Below are 17,815 nucleotides of genomic sequence, written 5' to 3'. Positions count from 1 at the left end.
TCGGTGCGCCCAAGCACTCTGCGCACATTTCTAGCAGCAGCCGTGTCACCCTATTGCTGCTCTATGTACATATCTTCTGAATCAGGCTTTACGTTCCTGTGGGTAGAGATCAACATATCTCACTGGCTCTGGAGACCAGACCCCAGACCTGGCAGGGCACCTGTCATCACAAAGCAGGTGTTGCCTACAGAATAAGGCCCATCTCCGAGCTTCACATTCATGGACCTCTTCATAGTCACTATCCCTTCCTTCAGAGATTTCAGGGTCTCTGCCACACTGGACTGCTTGCTATCACCCAAACATGGGTTCAGGCCAGGATCAGATCATCTGCTCAGAATGCCTTTTCCACCTTCTCGCTTCAGTGAGACCTTACTCATCGTAGGAGGTTTAGAACCAATGACACCCCCAACAGTGAAGATCTAGCCTGCCTCCAAGGCACACACAAGGAATCTGTCACTCTCTTCTCCATCTCCAGGAGCAGCACTGATAAGTGTGTAGGTCTCTCTCTTCCTGGCAGACAGGGACTTTGACTCACAAATCTTTATAATTTAATACTCATGAGGCTACCTGACTAGAATAACTTTTCTTTCACAGGGTCAATTCAATCTCAGAAGAAGCAAACATCAGGCTGTTCCAGTGAGTATGGTGACAGCACTTATCACTAAAGCGAGGTTTAAAGCCCAGCCCTGTGGTCCCTTACTGTGGCCTCTGCAGCCGGTTTAAATGGTTCTGAATCAAGTATGTGGACACCAAGGGTGCGAATGACAAGAAGTAAGAAAACTAAAGAAGAGGCTGACATCTCATGGCTTAATTACACCATTTTAAAACAGCGCTGCAGACACTACCCTACCATCTGCATGGGTTTTACGTGGTCACATGGTTCTGGTATTCAAAAGAAGATGCTATTTAAGAGAGACCATCAATTTCATCTTAGCACAAGTAAAATGAGAAAGAAAATGGTTTATGCGATACACTGCCCAGTGCAACACTAAATGATTGCTTTCTCATTCCATAAGGGTTGTGAATGTCCACTATTAAATATGCAGCTGTATGCATTAACCATTTTTGAAAGTAATACGACTTAATATTACTGATTACACATGTAGGCACGTGCATACTTAGGCACACAAATCAGATAAGAAGTCAAAGTACCATTAAAATGCCCAGAAGTTTAATAAAAAGATACAAATAGGCACATAAATAGTTAACAAGTAATTGTTTTATAAAAAGTGATGTAATTTACTTGCTCTGCAGGTATGATTTCAAACAGGGATTAAAACTAATTTGGAACACAGTGAAGATGGTATCAAAGCAGCAGAGGACAAATGGCTTTCCTCCCATTAGCCAAGATAATCAGGAGGATTGGGACAGGTAGGGATGAGGCTGGCAGGGGCGGAACACTATTTGATGAGCATCATTTCACCCAAAGTTGATTTCCTGGAATGATATTAATAACTCAGTGGCTGTAAGAGGCCCACTGTGAGCTAAACCACCTATCATCTTCATTCTCTGCTGAGCACTCCTGTTATGTTAAAAGAATATTCCGCTCACGCTTGCCACCCTTGAGTCTTCCACGCACATTACATACTGACGCATTCAAACTCTCACAAAAGACTCTTGGATTCAGTAAACTGCCTAGCAAGATCTCATCTGAGATAATGTATCTATGGTTCTCATGTTAGATAAACACTGGAGGAAAAGAGAAAACGTGAGCCAACAGTAAATTACTAGGAGATAAATAAGCCCCAACATGAACCAAAAATGAAAAGGCAGCCTGTCCTTTAAAAAAATTCCATTTAAGAAAATACTTTTTCTTAGCAAATACGCTGATTTTCAAAAGGCCCTAGGTGCCTAAAATTTGGTCAAATTGGTCAATTTTTAGGCAGTAACTCAGCAAACATTATTTCTTAGCTTTTATCATTATTGATTACATTGAGCCTTGGGACAGCACTTTGAATATGTTCAGCTGATATTTTAAAAAAATAAAAGCAGATATGATTTTAAAATACAAGTATTTTGCAAAGGATCGTCTGTCTGGCCTGTTTCATATATGTGACCTTTTTAAGATCTCAGGCATCCAGAGAAGCTGTGCACAGCCCTTCATTGGGGCACATGTCATCACTGGTGTGTGTGCCTTCTCTTCTGCTATGTTTCTCCCCCATGTCCCTAACCCTTCTCAACACTCCATAGGCACACACATCTAGTAAATGTATGTATGCCCTTTCATATTTTTATTTAAGTATATGTGTAAACTTAAGTTTAAACTGTATTTTTTGTGTTTAATTTACAAAAAAGAATCATGATATAAATCTAAACCTATTTTTTCACGCAACATTTTGCATTTAAAAACATTTATATCAACTTTAATGAGGTGCAATTTGCATACAATAAAATGGACCCATTTTAACATTATGGTTTGAAGCATCTGACAAATGTGTATCTGTGTAACCACCAGCACAATCTGCATGTAGAAAAATTCCATCACCCCAAAACGCTTCCTCGTCCTATTTCCTGTCAATCCCACCCCTATATCTGGCTCCAGCAAGCTAGATCTGCTTTCTCTCATCATAGTTCAGTCTGAGAACTTCACAAAATCATAAACTGTACTCTTTTGTTTTTAACTTCTTTCAATCAATATAATGTTTCTGAGACTCATTCATGTGTGTGTCAACAGCTCGTTCGTTTGTATTGGTAAGTAGTGATACATTATACGGGTGTACCATGATTTGGTTATCCATTCACCTGTGGACAGACATCTGGGTCATTTCCAGGTTTTGGATACCATGAATAGAGCTGCTATGGACATTCTTGTGCACATCTTTGTGTGGACGCGTTTTCATTCCTCTTAGGAGTGGAATTGGTGGGTTGTGTGCTATGTGTATATTCAATATTATTAGACTGCTAAACTGTTTTCCAAAGTGGTTGTACTATTCTGCATTTCCACTGGCGATGTATGAGTCCCAGGTACTTGACGTTCTTGCCAACACAAGTAAGCGCCTTTCATGTGTCTATCAGCCATTCATACATTTTCTTTGTAAAGCATCTATTCCAATCATTTGGCCATTTATTTAAAATTTGTATTGTCTTCTCATGATTGCGTTTTTAAAGGTCTTTATATATTCTGGATACAGATCTTTGTCAGACACATGTATTGTAAATCTTTTCAACTAGTTTGTGGCTTGTCTTTTTATTTTCTAAAAGTGTCTATCAAAGAGCAGAAGTTTTTAATTTTGATGAACTTCAATATATCAATTTTTAATGGTTTGAGCTGTTCGTGTCATGTCTAAAAAATCATGAACAATTTCTCCTATGTTTTCATCTATAAGTTTTATAGCTTTACCTTTTATATGTGTAAGATCAGAAATTAATTTTTCTGTACAATAAGTACAGTAAAGACAATAAGTACAATAAGGGTTGGGGTTTTGTTTTTTTGTTTGTTTGTTTTTCCTGAATGGACAGCCAGTTGTTCCAGCACCATTTGTTGAAAGGACAGTCCTTTCTCCATCAAATTATCTTGCTACTTTTGTCCAAAATCAATTGATCATATATGTGTGAGTCTACTTCTGCACTCTATATTCTGGTTCCATTGATCTATATGGCTATCTTTATACCAATACCACAATCTTGATTATTGTAACTTTATATTAAGTCTTAAAATAAACCAATGTGCCTCTTTTTCAAAATTGTTTTGGCTAGGCCCTTTGCATTTCTATATAAATTTTAAAATCACCTTGTTAATTTCAAAAAAAAAAAAAAAGATGGAATTTTTCACTGGGATTTCACTGAATCTACAGATCAAGTTGGGTAGAATTAGCTTTTTAAAATATTGAGTTTTTTACTCCATAAGCACTGTATATAAGCTTCCATTTATTTCGATCTTTCATTTCTCTCTGCAATGTTTTGTAGTTTTGTGTGCACAGGTCTTGCATATATTTTGTCATGTTCATCTCCAAGTATTTCAGAACTTTGATGCCACAGCAAATCATACTTTTTAAATTTCAATTTCCAACTATTTGTTATTACTATATAGAAATGCAACTGATTTTTAGGTATTGATCATATCCTGACACCATGCTAAAATGAATTACTAGTTCCAGTGACTTTTTTGTACACTTCTCATGATTTTCTATGCAGACAATCACGTTGTCTGTGAATCAATAGTTCTACTTCTTTGCCAATCTGCATGCCCTTTTATTTTTTCTAGCTTTATTGCATTGACTAGGACTTCTAGTACAATACTGAATAGCACTGGTGAGAGTGAACATCTTCACTTTGTTTCCAGTCTTCTGGGGAAAACATTTAGTCTTTCACCATTAAATGCAATGTTAGCTATAGGTTTTTCTTTGATGCCTTTTATGAGCTTGAGAATGTTCTCTTCTATTCCTAGTTTGCTGAATTGTGTTTGTTATGAATGGGTGTCCAATTTAGACAAATCCTTTTTATGCTATCTATTGAGATGATCATATGGTTTTTCTCCTTAATTCAGCTAATAGAATGAATTACATTTATTTTCACGTTAAACAAATGCTGTACTCCTGAGATAAACCTTACTTGATCATAACATTTGATCCTTTCTATATATTGATAGGCTTCATTTGCTAATATCTTATTAAGAATTTTTATATCTGTGTTCATGAGGGATCTTGGTCTGTAGGTTCTTTTTTTGTTTTTTTTTCCTCGCAAAATGTTTGATTTTGATTTTCCGGGTAAAAAGTTAGCCTCTTAGAATGAGATAGCAAATGTTCCCCTTCCTCTATTTTCTGAAAGAGTTTGCATAAGGATTGGTATTATTTCTTTCTTAAATGTTTGAGAAATCATCAAAGATACCTGGGCCTAGAGTTTTCTCTGTCAGGCTTTTAACTAGGAATTCAATTTCTTTATGAGATATAAACTATCTAGATTTTCTTTTTCTACTTGTGTCAGATTTGGTAATTTGTGTCTTTCACAGAATCCATTCATTTCATCTAAGATGTAGAATTCATTGGCATCAAGTCCTTCATACTTGAAAGGATTCCCTGATTATCCTTTTAATGCCTGTGGGATCTGTGGTGATGCTCCCTTGTTCATTTCTGATATAGGTAATTTGTATCTTCTTTCTGTTTTTCTTGACCATTCTAGCTAGAGTTTAAAAAATTCTATTCAACTTTTCAAAAACTATCATTTGATTTCATAGGTTTTCTAGATTGTTCTGGTACATTTTCTACTTTATTTTTGCTCTTCTCTTTATTTCCTTTCTTCTACTTACTTAGCGTTTAATGTGCTTCTCTTTTTCTGGTTTTATACAGAAAGCTTAGACGACAAATTTTAGACTTTTCTAATTAAAATTTATAAAACCTATTACAATTTTTTTTTTTTTGGCGAGGAAGACCAGCCCTGAGCTAACATCTGTGGCCAATCTTCCTCTTTTTGTTTGTCTTAATAATGGCCAGGACTTCTAATATTGCAGTCGCGCCAGAGAGAATCCTTGCCTATTCCCAATTTTAAAGGGAAGGTGTCTCAAGTTTATCCACTAAGCCTGATGTTTGCTGAAGAGCTTCATGTAGCCTTTACCAAGTTAAGTAAGTCTTCATGACCTCTATTTAAACATGGTGGATTAAACATGTACAAAGATCTCCACTCCCTCCATAACTTCACCAAAGCGAAAGAAAAGGAGTAAGACAAGGACAAAGAGTACCGGAGAGAAAATTACGGCAAAGGTGAGAAGCTGGTCACCATGCAGACAGGCAGACCACACAAGCAGTTAACGAGTGGGAGTTCTGGGGTCGAGGCACTAGGTTTGAGTCCTGGCTCTACCAGTTACGACCCATGCAACCTCAACTTCCTCATCCTGAAAGCAGGGCTAACGGTAATCCATGCCTCACAGGCCTGTTGTAAGGGCTGAATGAGTTAATTCATGTAATGGCACTTACGATGCTCAATAAACGCTAACTACTCTTATTACCGTAATTTAAAAATTTCAACCAAATATAAGAAAGAGTTTGACAAGTCGTAATGACTCAGCAGAGGAGAGAGAACTGAAACCTGAAACTTAAACCTGGAAGGGGAAAAGCCAAAAAGAAGCAAGCCAACTCATAATGCAGAATTTCAGAAAGGATAAAGAATTGAGGTACCACGCTCCCATGAAGGAGGAACTGAAAATGAGAGTACTGGTCCAAAATTTGTATAAAGAGTGGTTAGAGCCCTAGGATTTCTCTTCCTCATTGGTGGAATGCTGGAGAAATTAACCAGAGGTACTCTGGATGTGGAGGCACTACGAACAGCTAAGGGCTGCCTTCATCTTCAGGATTTCCTGTCTTCATAGTTTTTTTTGGTTTACTGCATTTTCCCCTGGCTCTTGAAGGGGAATTTTGATTTTTCTTTTATTTTTAAATCTTTGTTTTCTGACTAAATGTATTAAATCCTAGCCTGCTTTAGTTATATCCCACAGATATGAAAAGTTGTGCTATCACTGTAATTCAGCTTTGAGTATTTCACAATTTTTTAAAAGTATTTCCTCTTTTCCAATTTTCTTTTTAAGAGTAAGATTTTTAGTTTTCAGACTTTTTTAAAGCTATCCTTTCATTATTGAGCTCCAACTTTATCATATGGTGGTCTAAGAATACAGTTTATATGATGTTGCTTCTCTGGGATTATTAAAGCTTCCTTTGTAGCCTAGTAGACAGTTTATTTTTGTGAATGGTTCACATATGCTCAAAAATAACATGTATTCGGTGTTTGTTGTGTATATGGTCCTCTATGCCTCAGTTAGATCTAGCTAATTAATCCTGTTATTAAAATCTTATCTATTTTGCTTACTTTTTATCAACTTGGTGTCTCAGTATCCACATTCCTGATTTATCTACTTTTATTCCTAGTTCTTTTAGTTCTCATCTTAAATATTTCAAGGCCATGTTGTTAGATGCATATAGAGTCCTGAGCAGCATATCTTTTTGATCTCTTGCTCTTTTCACCACCATAAAAGGTTTTTCTTTGTTCCTTTCAATAATTTTTATCTGAGATTCTGCTTTGACCCATATTAAAATTGTCACCTCAGCGTTCTTTGAGTTCAGATTTCTCTTTTTCCAACCTTTGATTTTCAACCTTTCCCATATTTTGTTTTAAACACATGTCCTGTGGATGAGAGATTGCTATATCATGATGATTTTTATCCAACATGAGAACCACTGTCCCTTGAGAGATGAATTCAGCTCATTTATAGTTAGATAATCACTTTCATTTCAAAACATTTCGGCCATCTTGTTTCACATTTTCTATTTACTATGCTTTTGTTTTTTCTTTTTCTACCTTCTTCTGGAGAAAAATTTTCTTTTCTCATGTGAAAATTACACATCCTATTTTCATTCTTTTGGTGGTACTCTCTAATATGTTGATATCTATACTTATACTTATTTTTCATGATTAATACCTTAGATATTCAAACTTGAATTCTGTCTTTCTGGTCTCTCATTTTTCTCTCCTTCTTTCTATCTCTGTCTCTTTGGTGTGAATTTCTTGCCCCAACTTTCTAGCTCTTGAATTTGTCCTTTGGCTATATCCATAATGCTGCTTTTCAATCTATCTCCTAAATTCTTTATTTCATCATTTACATTTTTCATGATCAATATCTCCCACTGACCTTTCTTCCTAACTGCCAGTTTCTTCTTCATATTTCCAATATCCTCCTTTATCACTTTGAGTATGTTTGTTACTCTCACTCTAAATTCTTTTTCTGCCTGGTGTAGTGTTTCTGCTTTTCATAGGTGTAGGTTATTCCACACAGGAGAGGTGGTATACCTTCTTTCTTTCCTTCCCTCCTCCCTTCTTTCTGAGCCCCAGATACAGCAAAGCAAGCTGTACCCATCCGGGGCAATTAGGGGGAGCTATGTGCGCAATCAGGAAGCCCAGCCCTCCACCCACCCTTACCTGCACACTCTGGTTCTCACCTGCTCCACCGTCTCCATTCCTGCCTCCTCTCCCCACCCTCAATGGACTCAGCCCTCTCCCAGGGTTCCACACCATTTCTGACTTCATTGTTGAGTGGACTCAGTGTAGGACACATCAGTTTTACTCTCTCCTCTGGCACCCCAAGGACTGGGTTAGGGGAGGGAGTCAGCAGCCCGCGCCATTCTGTCTGGTTTAATTCTCCTTCTTAGCAGCATAAATCAGGATTTTGCATGTCAACTTTCTTTAAAGGAGCTCTATTACAATACATTATGATATTTATCTTAATTGAGTGTGTGTCAGGAGACTGGAACAGTGAGAGTACATCATCCAGTTTGGGGAGAAAAAATATTTTCCTCAGAGTGGGCACATGACAAATTACATAACCTGAAAGACTTTGGAAATTACCCTGAAACCATCTTGGAATTTATGCAGCAGGACCAGATTATGGCCGAGGCCATATTATGAAGACCATCAGATAAGAAAACCATTTAAAGAAATTCCAAATTAAACTTACCTACTACTGAGGCCTAAGACACAAAGTGTGACACTACTACAAAGTAAACTGTTAAGACAGGCCGGCCATGTGGCTTGGCGGTTAAGCGCACGCGCTCAGCTGCTGGCAGCCCGGGTTCGGATCCCAGGCGTGCACCAACGCACTGCTTCTCTGGCCATGCTGAGGCCGTGTCCCCCATACAGCAACTAGAAGGCTGTGCAACTACGACATACGACTATCTACTGGGGATTTGGGAGAAAAAAAAAAATAATAATAATAATAAATAAATTAAAAAAAAAAGTAAACTGGTAAGACAATTTTATTCACTAACGTGTCCAGATTGCTTCATTGTCTGGGAGGGTCCCTGAACTTTGCCTTCAAACACAAGAAGTAAGGCAGTCATTTTATCCAGCTTTTTAAAAGAAGCTGAAAAAGTTCACAACACAGAGCACTGCATGGTAGGCAGACAGTCTGTTCTCTAGCAAAGAAGCCATATTTTAGAAAACTCTACAGAGAACGAATGGTTAATCCCATCATCAAACACCAGCAAGAATTTATGTTTCCAAAGTAATTCTGACTGATTCTTGGCTGAGTCTTCAGGAAAATATAAAGAGCAAATGTCAGAGCAAGTGTCTGAGATGAGACAAGCACTACACATTGCTCAGCCCAGCCAGATAAACGATGAAGAGCTTCACATGCCACCTGTGTAGTTGGATGTCTGTGCATCTGCCATCTTTGCTGGGTAAATATGAGGGCAAAACTTTCCATGCTGACAAATAGACATTAATACTATGTCATTAACATTTAAACTACTTGAAATTCTTCAATTAAATTGAAAGGAAGGAAACAAGCTTCTTGACCCCTATTCAATCCAAAATAACATCTATCACTTTCACTAATAGACAATACGATTGCCTGCTGCACAACGCAATAGGCATCAATCTATTTTATAGCAAGCCCCACAGTAAATTAAGTACCAGTGAGTTATAATTTTCAGTAGTACACAAATATACCCATAATAAATTTAAAATGGTGTTCTGCCACTCACTCAAAGGAGGAGAAAAAAGCCAAAGGAAAAAATATATTTTGGATTCTTATACTAGACTGATATATATGGTGAGTAAGGTAATCACTTATATGGAGAATAATGTAATTACTCATTTCAGAATTATTGAAATTATCAGTTTCTAAAAATTAGAAAGATTGAGGCAAAAATGAAAGAACAGTCAGAGAACAACGTTTTCCAAAAACTACTTCATCATCAAATAAGATTCATAAATATACTTGCCACCAAAATACACATATACATATGTTGTACATATAAAGCAAGGCTGTATTATATTTACAAAGCATATAACATACTTTTGCAACTGTGCCTTATATAATGAGCACAGTAGTGTTAAAAACCATCCTCTTATTTACATAGGAAGGAAGGAAGGAAATCTTCTTGACCAAAACCTTTTTCTAAGTTATTTACTGACCAGTAGATAGGTACAGCAGTCATTTTGAAACCGAGAACGAAAGATTTCAAGTTTCCCTGGATTTGGATGAAACTGCGCCTGTACCCACAAGGGTAACGTGGGAAACAAAGTAACCAAAGTTTCTGAGCTTACCTTGCAGAACAGCAGGAGGACCGCTGATAAGAGAGTAGCTTGCTGACAGCCCTCCACCTGACTAAGCATCATGCAAGCAGCATTGAGACGGTAACGTAACTGATCGTAAGCTTTACATATTGTAGACTAAAGATCCATGGCATGCAACACCCCAGAACCCCCCCCAGATCTGCACATGCGGCCCATGAAGAAATATGAAAGCCAGCGGCCCCTGTGCAGAGGACTCTTAGAACTTCAGCCCCCAAGGCCACATGCTCCCTTCCCTGTCTTATTCTCACAATATGCTTTGGATAAATGCTTAGAACTGCACGTAGGCAAGCTAATCCGTGACTGGTAGAAAGAATAACTTGTTAGCTGTCCCTTCTGTCCTAGATAAGGAAGTAACTGAGGTTTTCTTAGATTCCTCAGGAATGTTGCCTTTGGCAGATCCTCTACGGAGAGGCACTCCACGTTCTGCAGTCATCCATCACCTGACATGTCTGAGCCCCCTCCCCAACCCCGTTTGCCTTATATAAGTCACTTCCAAATCAGTTCCCTTTAAAATGGGTTTTTTGGGACGATAGTCCACCATCTTCTTTTTTTTTTTTTTTTTGTGAGGAGGATCAGCCCTGAGCTAACATCCATGCCAATCCTCCTCTTTTTGCTGAGGAAGACTGGCCCTGAGCTAACATCCGTGCCCATCTTCCTCCACTTTATGTGGGACGCTGCCACAGCATGGCCTGACAAGCAGTGTGTCAATGTGCACCCGGGATCTGAACCCGGGCCGCCAACAGCAGAGCACATGCACTTAACCGCTATGCCATGGGGCCGGCCAAGTCCACCATCTTCTGACATGCTAGCTTAGCCCTTATCAAAGTTCTTTCTCTGCCACTGCCTGCTTGGCCTTTTATCTTGCGGCGAGCAGATGGAGCCCATGCCAGATATCAATTTGCAGCTAAAATCCTGGTTTCATTTTCTAAAACAGAGGTTGGCAAACTATGGCCTACAGGCCAAATCCAGCCCACTGCCTATTTTTGTAAATAAACTTCTATTGGAACACAGCCACACTCATTTGCTTACATACTGTCTATGGCTCTTTTGTGCTACAACAGCAGAGCTGAAACTCTCTGGCCCACAAAGCCTAAACTATTTACTATCTTGACATTTAGAGAAAAAGTTTTCGAACACCTATTCTAGAGCTACTCTGAGCTTTCCTACCTTGACATATCTGTATCCTAAATCCTAAAACCCTCAACTTTGGTTAAATAAAACATGGAACATCAATACAGTGAAATATTATGCAATTGTTACAAATGATGTTAACTAAGAGTTACCAATGGTCTAGGATAAATTTATTATAATGCTAAGTATTAAGTATATGAAATTGTAAATTCAGTCTAATTACATCAATGTAAAAATGTATTGCATAGAAAAAAAGACTGATAGGCAATACACCAAAAAGTTAAGAGTAATTGTGGTAAAGATGGTAAAATCTGGGATAATCTTTTTCTTCTTTTCACTTTTTAGTAAATTTTCTACAAAAAAACATACATTCCACTTTTAACAGGAAAATATTAAGTTGACTTTTTTTTTTTTTTTTTTTTTGGCTGAGGAAGATTCACCCTGAGCTAATATCTGTTGCTAATCTTCCTCTTTTTTGATTGAAGAAGATTCACCCTGAAGTAACATCTGTGCCGGTCTTCCTCTATTTTGTATGTAGGTCGCTGCCACAGCATGGCCACCAATGAGTGGCGTAGGTCCACGCCCAGGATCTGAACCTGGGCTGCTGTAGTGGAGCACACCGAACTTAACCACTAGGTCATGGGGCTGGTCCCTTAAGTTGACTTTTTTAAGTGAAAAAACAAAACTTTAACACTACAAGCATAAATAAGTACTGTCGGGGCTGGCCCGGTGGCATAGCAGTTAAGTTTGCGAGTTTTGCCTCAGCGGCCCAGGTTCACCAGTTCGGATCCTGGGCGTGGACCTACACACTGCTCATCAAGCCATGCTGAGGCGGCATCCCACATAGAAGAGCTACAACTCTACAACTATGATACACAACTATGTACTGGGGCTTTGGGGAGAAAAAAAGAAAAAGAGGAAGATTGGCAACATATGTTAGTGCAGGGTCAATCTCCTCCCTCCCCCCCACCAAAATCCTTTAAAATAAATAAGTACTGTCTGCCAAACTGTTTCCTTTCTCCATTTAAAAAAAAGCTGGTGGTTTTTAACTCAGCTATTACAAAGAAGTGCACATTTCACTTGACAATTCTTCCAATGAATATGGTTTATTGCCATTCATAGGCTAAGGACACCTCAGCAAAACGTTATGTTCAATCTAATTTCAACACCTCAATATGGCAGAAAGTGGTTTATTGTAAAAGATCTATCCACCTGAGACACTTCATTGTTCTAGGCAGTGATCATCTGATGACTATCATCTGCAACTGTGCTGTACTGATTTCCAAGTCCATCTTATGGTAACTGCATTAGTTTGATTTGTTTTTCACTGTGCTTCCTACCAAATGCCTCCTATTTAAAAAATTTAATTATATCCTAACTCCAAAAAAGATTTCAGATGGCTACTGAGATACTGCATCACGTCATGGAGAGTGAAAGCCCGTTTCCTCATCAGAGGGCTGACTGGCCCCCAGGTGAAAGCAGCTTCTTCAGGGGTACACAGATGTAAGGGAAGGGTCACCAAGTCCCTCTCGACTCACAGTGGAGACAGGGAGAGAGAAACGTATCAACTCACTGCGCTGGCAGCAGGGGTGTTGGAGTGGGGAGGCCAGAGGGTGCTGGCAGGTACAGATTTCATTTCAGGCTCCATTTGTGCTCTTCTTGCCTCCTCCTTCCTCACTCCCTCCCTGCACCTCCACCCATCTGCCTGGAAATTTGCATAACTGCCCTGTAAGAGTCCCATCAAATACTCCAGGCTGGGTGGAGTCCCTAAGCAAAGCTGGCACACAGTGTCGATTCTGGAGTCAGGGTACACAGAAGCAGTAAGGGCAGGAAATCTGGAGGGAGAGGCGGGAAAATGAGTGGAAATGAGGCCTGTTCCACAGCAGATTCCGAGGTACATCTGCGGGCGCTGCTGCCCATGGGCCCCACGGCCCCTGCTAACTTCCTGCTTTCATTTGACCAGATCATGACTGCACTGCTGTGATAAAAGCCTAATTACGACCAAGGTCTCCCCAACGTTACGTTATCTTCTTAAAACACTATTCTTAAGTCATTTTCCCACATAAAGCCTCCTTCAGGGGCTCTCCTCTGCCAATCCTAGAAGTCAAGGTCCTTGGCCCAGTGTTCAAAGCAACCCACAATCTGACCTCGGTGACCCTTTGAATATCTTCCTCTCTAATTCAGCCGATCTTCTCACTCTTCTCAGAAACTCATGCCCATCCTGCTGTCGCACATTTGCTCAGGCTGAGCGCCACCTGTCTACAGTGCTCGCTCTGCTCCTCTGCAAATCCCAGCCATCTGCCGGGACCCTGATCCAAGTTCCATCTCCTCCAAGAAGGTTTCTCTGATCCCCTTGGCCCTTAGGGATTTCCCTGTCTTCTGGAAATACAATAGCCCTTGGTGCCATAAATTCATTTCGTCCTTGATCATGTATTGTCTGAAACGTTCAGATTTCCTTGGCCTGGCATAAATCACCCATTTATATGACAGATTTTCAGGCCACATCTCATCTCCTCGACTATACGCTTTTGAAGGCAACATGCGTTTTTGGCATATGTATAGTGCTTAGCGTCAGTTTTAAGCACACAGTTGGTACTTAGTAAATTATTTCTTGGACAATGAATAAAATGAATGAATTCCTGAGTCATCTGGACCAACGATCTTCCTGGGGTCATGTTAAATGGCACCACAAACATTTCCTGACAGCGATCAAAGAGAGTGCAGACAGTTAAAAAAGAAGAACTCACTTATAAATTAATGAATAAAAAGACCTGCATTCATAGAGGGCTGCAGCCACAGAGAAATGAGAGACATGGGTGGAGGCGGCTCAGAAACAGTGTGGCTTCCACGATGTCTTCAGCCTCACTCTGAGATGCAGGGTCAGAGCTCTCCCGTTTCCTCCTGTCGGGCATGAGCCCTCAGTCTGAGGTCTTTCTGTTTTCCGATTCTGGGGAATTTATGCTTGTTACCTTCAGGTATTCCCACCTCTGCCACAGTCATCTTCTCTCTGCACGTGGGGACTCCCATCTCTCTCCATGTCTGCTGCTTTTCATTCTGTTTCTGTCCTTCCTGCTGCCTCCCTGAGCACCCCACTGTCACCTTCCGACTCACGAACGCAGGCTGCAACAGTCTCACTCTTGCTACGAATCCCGTCTTCCTACTCTTGGTTTCCTCCTGGATCTCGATGTGGTTCTTTCCTATACTCCTGCTTTGTGGTCTCACTTCTTGCTACTAGTGTCTTCTTACCTTCACCTCCCCATTGTGAGCATCATGCTTGCTTATGACAGCTCTGCCTCACACACCATGCAGCTCAGCCCTCTCCTGTGGTGGCTGTGCCCCCCGGAGGTCTACTTTTCCCATGTGAGCTCTGCTTCACGGGGTGCAGGGGGAGTGGCCTATGTCAGCTGAGGGGGATGAGCTCAGGCAGCTGAGGGACACTGTCCATCACGCCCTTTGCTGGTCTGCAGGCAGCTCCTCTCCCCCTCCTAACTTCTTAGGGACAAGCTGCACTGGAAGAGGCCTCTCCCTGAGGGTAATCCACAGCCCTGGGATTGGGGAGGGCTCAGGTGGGGAGATACATGGCCGAGGGGAGCTGTTCAGTCAGCCCAGTTTCATTACCCCCTCACCCCAGGGTTTTGGGTGGATTGGGAATGTTGCTGCAGAGCAAAGCAGCAAGTCCAAGTTTTCTTTTCAACGCAGCAGCTCAAGGCACCCCCAGGCAACCCTGCCCAGGCTGCAGTCCCTCGCAGGGGACTGCCCTGGGGCTGGTCCCTGTGTTGTCAGCCCCCAGAGTCCACACTTGACTCAGTAGTCTCTCCAGAGCTGTGGGGGACGGAATCAAGAGTCTGTGTATCTGTGCTGTTAGGGCATCTTGATAGAAGGCCCAGGAGAGGGCCCCCACCCAGACAGGTAACGTACCATGGCTGCACCATTCTCGCCCGCACCTCACCGGAGGTCCCTTTTTCTACTAGCAGGATAATAGCTACTACATACAAGCTTTTCAGCAAAACATAAAACGGAAAAGCAGATATTACAGGGGTGGCAGGATGGTCTAGGGGAGAAAATTGGATTTGGAGGCAGGAAGCACACGTCCCATTCTGAATCCTGCCAGTGTAGAGGATCTTACATGCAGGTTCTACTGCCCTGGAATATCCCATACATTTCCTCAGTCATATCTGCAAGAGCTCTGAACTTCTAAAGAGAATGGTGGTAGAAAAAAATCGTAATTTTTTTTACTGCTAAGAATAAACTGAAAGATTATACTTCAACTCAAGCAAGGAATTAAATAACTTCTCTTTTCAGGATAGCCTTTCCTTTTTTCAAAAGAAAGTCCGGTTTCCAGTATGACCAATCTTGGTACTATCTAATAACACTCCCACAACAAACAAAAGCAGCAAACTCCACACGCAACTGATCCAGGAGGGAGGAAGTGGCTTTAACTCTCCGAGAGGAAAGACCAAGCATCTACCTAGGATCCTGAGTCCACGTCTATAACGTGGGTCCAAAACCTGGGTAGATTCCTTGGATCTGTGTAATCTGGGATCCCGAATGTGAGAAACCCCAGAGGAGTGGGGTCACTGGGTAGACACAGCAGGTGCCACTTACCAGCGCAGGGCGATTTTGATGGGAGTGGTGAGGCACGATGTGAACAGGTCGGCTGGGAGGTCGGGGATCATGGGCAGGAGCTCGTTGGCCTCACAGGCTGCCAGCTGAATGCAGTTCTTCATCGACGGGGGCAAAGGCATCTGCGCAAGTGGGTGGTTTGGGTTAATTGCAGCGACCTGCAGGGTAACATTAAGGAAGAGTGAGTGAATTGGTTGTTGTGCACAAGTGAAGAGTAAGTAGGGAATGTAATGCCGAAGGAGAGAATCCATCAACTGAGGTCTAAGGCTCTGGGTGTCCCTGCAAAGTCCTTTGGAGAGAAGCACACTGTTGAATTCTCTCCTGGAGAATAACTACAAGCTCTCATTGTACAAGGTCCCTCCAATGACACCACAAGGCTTGGTCTCTGGTAAATGAGTTTTTTTTTATGGTTTTCCTGTGTTAAGGTCCTTACTTAATCTCTGATTATACCAGTGTCCACATATATTTCCCCCTAGGTCCCTTATGGTGTCTTACTGTTTATTTTAAAATTCGGTCTTTAACCCAGCATAACCTTATGTTGGTGTGTTTGGTGACACAGAACGACGTTCAGGGTTAGAAAGTGAACACCACCGCCACCACTAACGTCACCACCAAAAAGCAGACGGCAGAACCTGAGTGTGGGTGCTGACCTACCACACCCAGAAAGACTGGAAAGCAGATGCAGAGGGGCTCCCAGCCTAGTGGTGGTCAAGGGTGATTTCATCTTCTCATATCCTTATCTGATTTCTCTACATGTCCTACAAAGAAATATGCATTACCTTGGTAATCAGGAGAAAGGTTTTGTTTAATACAAAATTTCATTTCTCTTTAAAGCAGGAACAGTAATACTTGCTTGATACATGCTTCAGTGAGATTTTGGTAAGGGAAGGGTGCCAGACATGAAGCTGACAGCACACTGAATTTTAGGAAGAAAAGCAGCAAAGTAATTCTTGTATACTGTGAGGATGCACACAAAATTTCATTTTTGACTGAATGAAATCTAATTAAAAGTGTAAATCTTTTTTTAAATTAATGCAATGCATTCAACAGTTAAAAAAAAAAAAATCACAGGACCGCCAGATATGTGGTTTCACTACACCGTCATGAAAAAGAGCAGTATTCAACAAAACCCAGAACCCTGATGTAACCAAACACAATCACTCTAGCATTTTGCGGATTTTGATTCCCTTCCCCTCACTACACGTTGCATGTATGTGACAATTTTCCACAACAGGTTTTGCTGCCATTTTCAGAAATATGAGGTGTACGAGAATTTACGGCATTTGGGGTAGTACAATTTAACCAGTGTACCCACGGCTCTGCCTGCTCCTGGAAATAGTGAGGCAGGACACGTCGGAACTAGTTCCCCAGCAAAGCGCCTTCAGCTCCGCTTAGGGAAGCAGGGCAGCGATGCACAAAGATGCCATGATGAGGCATCGGGCTTGGTGTAGGAAGGAGAGGAAGGGAGGACTGGGAGCCCCTGGCACCTCCCTCGGGGCTGAGAAGGCTGAGTAGATAGGAGATGGACGGCGGGGTGGCAGTGTGAGAGGAAATAGACAAAACAAGAAGATTACACCAGGCTGCTGGAGAGAGAATTTGCGTTTCCTCTTCTTCAGTTGCCCTGAATCATGATGTTTGAGTATAACATTTAGGTAACTAAAATAACATAAAATAAAACCCAGAAAATACAGATTTACAGGTCCACACAACTTGCAGGACCCCATCACTCACTCATCTACAAATATCCATTATTTGCCCAGAATGAAAAGCTCTTCACCACTGGGCCCCAATGTAACCAGCCCGTTCTGCTTAGGGATTTACAAAACACAGCTCCAGTTCAAACCTTATAAAATGAAGTTTAATGACTGAACACACTTCCTCCATGCCATTCAGCAACAAGGATCTGGAGAATCAGAGAAACAGAATGCGGATTATTCCACCTCCAGAGCCTCTAAATTATTTGCTTCATAAGCAACTCCTTGGGTTGTAAAGCACGACTATT

At 41.1% G+C, this 17,815-nt stretch overlaps 1 protein-coding gene across 6 annotated transcripts in view; it reads right to left on the bottom strand.

Annotated features, from left to right (window-relative positions):
• Nucleotides 1-17,815, bottom strand: part of RPTOR (regulatory associated protein of MTOR complex 1) — a 414,631-nt gene that overhangs the window by 202,635 nt on the left and 194,181 nt on the right. For all 6 annotated transcript variants that reach the window (XM_004432844.2, XM_087441745.1, XM_087441746.1 and 3 more), the window contains exon 6: nt 15,796-15,971. In XM_004432844.2, coding sequence (XP_004432901.1) covers nt 15,796-15,971 — 176 coding nt within the window. The remainder of the gene's footprint in view (nt 1-15,795; nt 15,972-17,815) is intronic.

Source organism: Ceratotherium simum, chromosome 16, assembly GCF_057802395.1.
Source record: "Ceratotherium simum simum isolate JZ-2026a chromosome 16, ASM5780239v1, whole genome shotgun sequence".
Classification (NCBI taxonomy): domain Eukaryota; kingdom Metazoa; phylum Chordata; class Mammalia; order Perissodactyla; family Rhinocerotidae; genus Ceratotherium; species Ceratotherium simum.
Note: the sequence above shows the minus strand (reverse complement) of the source record. Positions and strands in the feature narration are given on the sequence as shown.